Source organism: Sminthopsis crassicaudata, chromosome 2 (assembly GCF_048593235.1).
Source record: "Sminthopsis crassicaudata isolate SCR6 chromosome 2, ASM4859323v1, whole genome shotgun sequence".
Taxonomy (NCBI): domain Eukaryota; kingdom Metazoa; phylum Chordata; class Mammalia; order Dasyuromorphia; family Dasyuridae; genus Sminthopsis; species Sminthopsis crassicaudata.
In genome coordinates, this window is record NC_133618.1 from 387,416,857 (window position 1) to 387,421,018 (window position 4,162).

Genomic DNA, 4,162 nt, shown 5'->3' on the forward strand with positions numbered 1-4,162 from the left:
CAGTTACCATGGCTGTGTAACCTTATTCCATCTGCTTTCAACAGTATGGATATAGGAGTATCCATAATATATAGGAGTACAAACTTTCAACAGTTTAATATAAGAGTAGAGAAAGTAGATGGTTGGGAAATAGAAAGGTACAAACTGTAACAGAAAAGTGGATAAGAAATTCAAGGGTAAAAGACCATGCAAGTTAACTAGTTAACTATCAGGCAAAGATTTTATTTTATTTTTTATGTATAAATTTTTAAAAATTAACCTTACCAAAAAAATGGCTTAAAAACAGGATATATTTTGTACAAAACTGATTCTATGTGTGAAAATTCTCTCTGGAAATCAATGATAAGGGACCACGGGCTATGAGATCCAAAATGGTACTGGAAAGCCATCACTGGTAATATATTATAAGCTGCCACTAGTTAGATCAAGATTTGAAAGAGAAGAAAATAAGAAAAAAAAAAAAGAGGTAATGGCCTAGAAAAGTAAATATGGATGGTAAAGATTAAAATAAGAACAGAGAATACAGATAGGAGTGAATGAAGCACAGAGAATATAGAAAGTTATGATTAGATAGAAGGATATCAGATTTATAACAGAACACTTATGAATGATGGCCAGATCAATGGAATGACCATCCCTGAGTATGATTGCACTACGGAGAAGGTACAAGTTAAAACTTGAGAATGTTGGGGAATTGGGATAAAGGAGAATCAACTTATAAAGTGAAGTCCCACTTTCCACTTTTTTCTCTTGCTCCACCACTATGATAAAGACATGGTAGTGAACTTTCTCAAATTTTTCCACAAAACTTTCAAGATTAAGAGGGTTTTCACAAAGCAACAGAAGCAGAATTGTCTCATTTTTCAAGGAATTTGCATGAAAACTGGCAATAAGATCAAGCCCAACCCAAAGAGAAGACAGTGGAAAAAGACCAAGATGATTTTATAAAGAATTGCCAGTGTAATGATGTAAATATTTATTTTGTTGTTCAGTTTGCTCTTTGGGATCTCATTTGGGGTTTTCTTGATAGTTACTGGAGTGGTTTGCCATTTCCTTCTCCAGCTCATTTTACAATGGCAAACAGAGTTAAGGGACTTGCCCAGGATCATATAGATATTGTCTGAGATCAGATTTGAACTCAGAAAGACGGAGTCTTCCTGCCTACAGGCCATGCTCTCTATCCACTGTACCACCTATGCCCAACCTGTTCTGTCTTCTGTGCCAGTTTCAGACATATTAATGTGCTATCACTCAAGAAGAAATAAATACCAGTACCTACACATTTTGGAAGGCACAGATATTTAAAAACAACAACCCAAAAAGAAACCCATCCAATCTTATTTTTGAAGAGAATGTTCAAGTCCTTTGTTTTCATATATCAAATTTGATGATTCAGTAATATTTATGTGTAGTATATATTAAGCTGCTGTTCTCTAGATGCCTGTTTGTATGTATTTGAAGTAAGAGGCAGTATCCATAGCAAAAAGAAGAAGACTAGAATCAAATTCTTTTTCAAACACTATATATGACCCCGAACCACTTAATTTTTTTGAATCTGTTTCCTCCTATATAAACTAAGATGATTATAGCATCTACCTCACAAGAATATTGTGAAAATCAAATGAAATAATGTATAATGAGATTTTTTAAATTTAAGGATTATTTAAAAATAAGTGAATTAGCCATTTCCAGCTCATTTTACAGATGAGGAGACTGAGGTGAATAGGGTTAGGTGACTCACAGCTTGCAAGTGTCTGGGTTTAGATTTAAACTCCTGGCCTAGCACACAAGACACTGCAGCTACCCCCTGTAAGGGCCCTTTAAATGGGCGGACACAGTGCATCGGGAGATTGAGGCCCAGAAGTAATTTCTGTGGATATTAGGACTGCCCTTGGGCGGGATCCTGGCCATATTGAGATAGCTTCGTAATGGGTGACTCTCTCACTGATTGGCTGTGTGTGTGACCTCACAGGCCCTATGTAAGCCCACTGCAGGCAGCAACCGCTCTCTTTAACCTCGTGCTGTTCACCCTGGCTCCCCAGCCTGGGTGGCCAAGCCAAGATGGGTAGCCAAAAGAGGTAAGGGTTTTGGTAGTGAACACATGGGTCTTCTGACCAGGTGTTCACCAGGGAACCAACAAGTCAGGGCATCAGTTAGGGCATTATGTGAGTAGGTATAATAAAGGCTTTTAAGATTACACGTGGCTGTTCTTGAGTGCGCTACCGGTTATTAAGCTATAGATTCAAGAGATTGTGGCCAGAGACCTTAGAAGGCCTCAGAGGAGGCGAGCCGGGTAGAGTTCACACTGCAAAGGACAGTGGTCAAAGGTACTCTGGTGGATCTAGGACAGACTAGTAATTGTAACAGCCAGGAGAGCACGTTACAACCCCCTGTTTCTAAACCCATTTGCTCTTAATAATCTAGACCTGGGGCGGGGAAACCCTGAGCAGTCAATCTCCACCAAAGGAGACTCTCTCTCTCTCTCTCTCTCTCTCTCTCTCTCTCTCTCTCTCTCTCTCTCTCTCTCTCTGTATATATATATTAGTTTTTTGTAGTTTCAGTACTTTATTTTTTTATTGAAGGTTTTTGTTTTCAAAATGTATGCATGGATAGTTCTTCAGCATTGGCCCTTGCAGAGCCTTGTGTTCCAATTTCCCCCCTTTCCCCCACCCCCTCCCCTAGATGGCAAGTGCTCCAATGTGTTGGATGTGGTAGAAGTATATGTTGGATCCAGGGTGGACATACATAATTATGCAGTTATCTTGTTGCACAAGAAAAATCAAATAAAAAAAAAAAGTTATCTCAACTCAGGATTATGTATGGCTAGCTCCGTGCTAATCAAAGATACAGTTAGAAGTGACCTATTGACTCATGTTTATTTTACTGAAGAGAAACATAGCCTTGTGCTGTTTTGTTGGAAACCTTTTGACTCTTTATGTGGATAACTTCATGAATAATATAGGCATATTGGGAAAGTCCAGCCATTGTGAAAACTAGATTGGGTACAGCTGAATGTGCTATCAAATTATTTACTGACAGTGACATTCTGGTAATAAAGGGCTCCTCTGGAGAAAAAGAATCAATAAATAAAATCAACCAAAGTCCCCAAGTATGAGAGAGCAGAGGGATTGAAGAAGGGAGAAATATGAGATTCAGATTTCCTTGAAAATGGAGAAAGAATCTTAGGAGTCCAAAAAAATAGCCAAGGAGATTTACATATGGTACTATATCAGGATGGATTGAACTTTTAACAAAAGTAATTGAAGAGTAATAGTGATATCTATGGAAAGGTTAGTGCTTCTCCTGACCTAGGATATTCTGAGGAATTGGAAGTGGGGGAGGATTGAGAGAAGATGATATATCCAGAAGGGTGACCAGAGATGAAGTGATCACATGGTTAGATATGAACTGACATCTAATCACCTTTGTGGGCTATACCAGTAGTCGGAGAGGGGCAGCCAGGACGAAGGACCACGGAAGTTACATGTTCTCACCTCCAGATTCTAAGAGGAGTATGGGACTAGACACATCCTTAATTTCTATCCCTTAAATATCTCAAGCCTAGAAGTATGGGTCTGGGTTAAGAATAAAAGCCACTTCTCTGATTACTCAGAAAGGAAGAGGGATGTCCTTAGGCTAGCCAACCTAATCCTTTCCCACCAAATTCTAACCATTCTGAATAACTAGTAAATTCTCTTTTAAAAAAGAAGCAGCCAATGGAAGTCAGACAAAACCTCCATATTAGCATATACTAAAGAAGGCATAAAAGGGAATAAAATCTTTAGTTTTGAGTGATATAAGATTTTATATCAAACCAAAAGAGTGAATTGTCTGACTTTTAGGAATCTTCTCTCAACAATCTCTAGGGCTGCAGGTGCTAGAAGTTAGTTTGTTGTTATTTAGTCCTTAGTTCTCAAAGAGGACCAATGACCTCACTAGAGTGATGTCTTGCCTTGCACATGAATTGGACTTAAGTGAGACAGCTGGGTGAAGTCATCATTCTCACTCTCTCCTGCAGAGTCATCGAAGTCCAGTACCAGCAGTCAGGCAATATGTTGGGAAGACAGCTCAGACTCCATCTATAGCTCCAAGAGCTCCCTGTAGCACAAGAATCAGCCAACATCAGCCCATAGGCTAAATTCAGGCTATTGCCTATTTCTAT

At 38.9% G+C, this 4,162-nt stretch overlaps 1 protein-coding gene across 1 annotated transcript; it reads left to right on the forward strand.

Moving 5' to 3' along the window:
- The first annotated feature begins 258 nt into the window (after positions 1–258).
- LOC141556763 (large ribosomal subunit protein eL39-like) lies at positions 259–1,588 on the forward strand. The gene has a single exon (XM_074291471.1). It carries the CDS (start codon positions 775–777, stop codon positions 946–948), a length of 174 nt encoding a protein of 57 aa, XP_074147572.1. The 5' UTR covers positions 259–774; the 3' UTR covers positions 949–1,588.
- Positions 1,589–4,162: the final 2,574 nt, after the last annotated feature.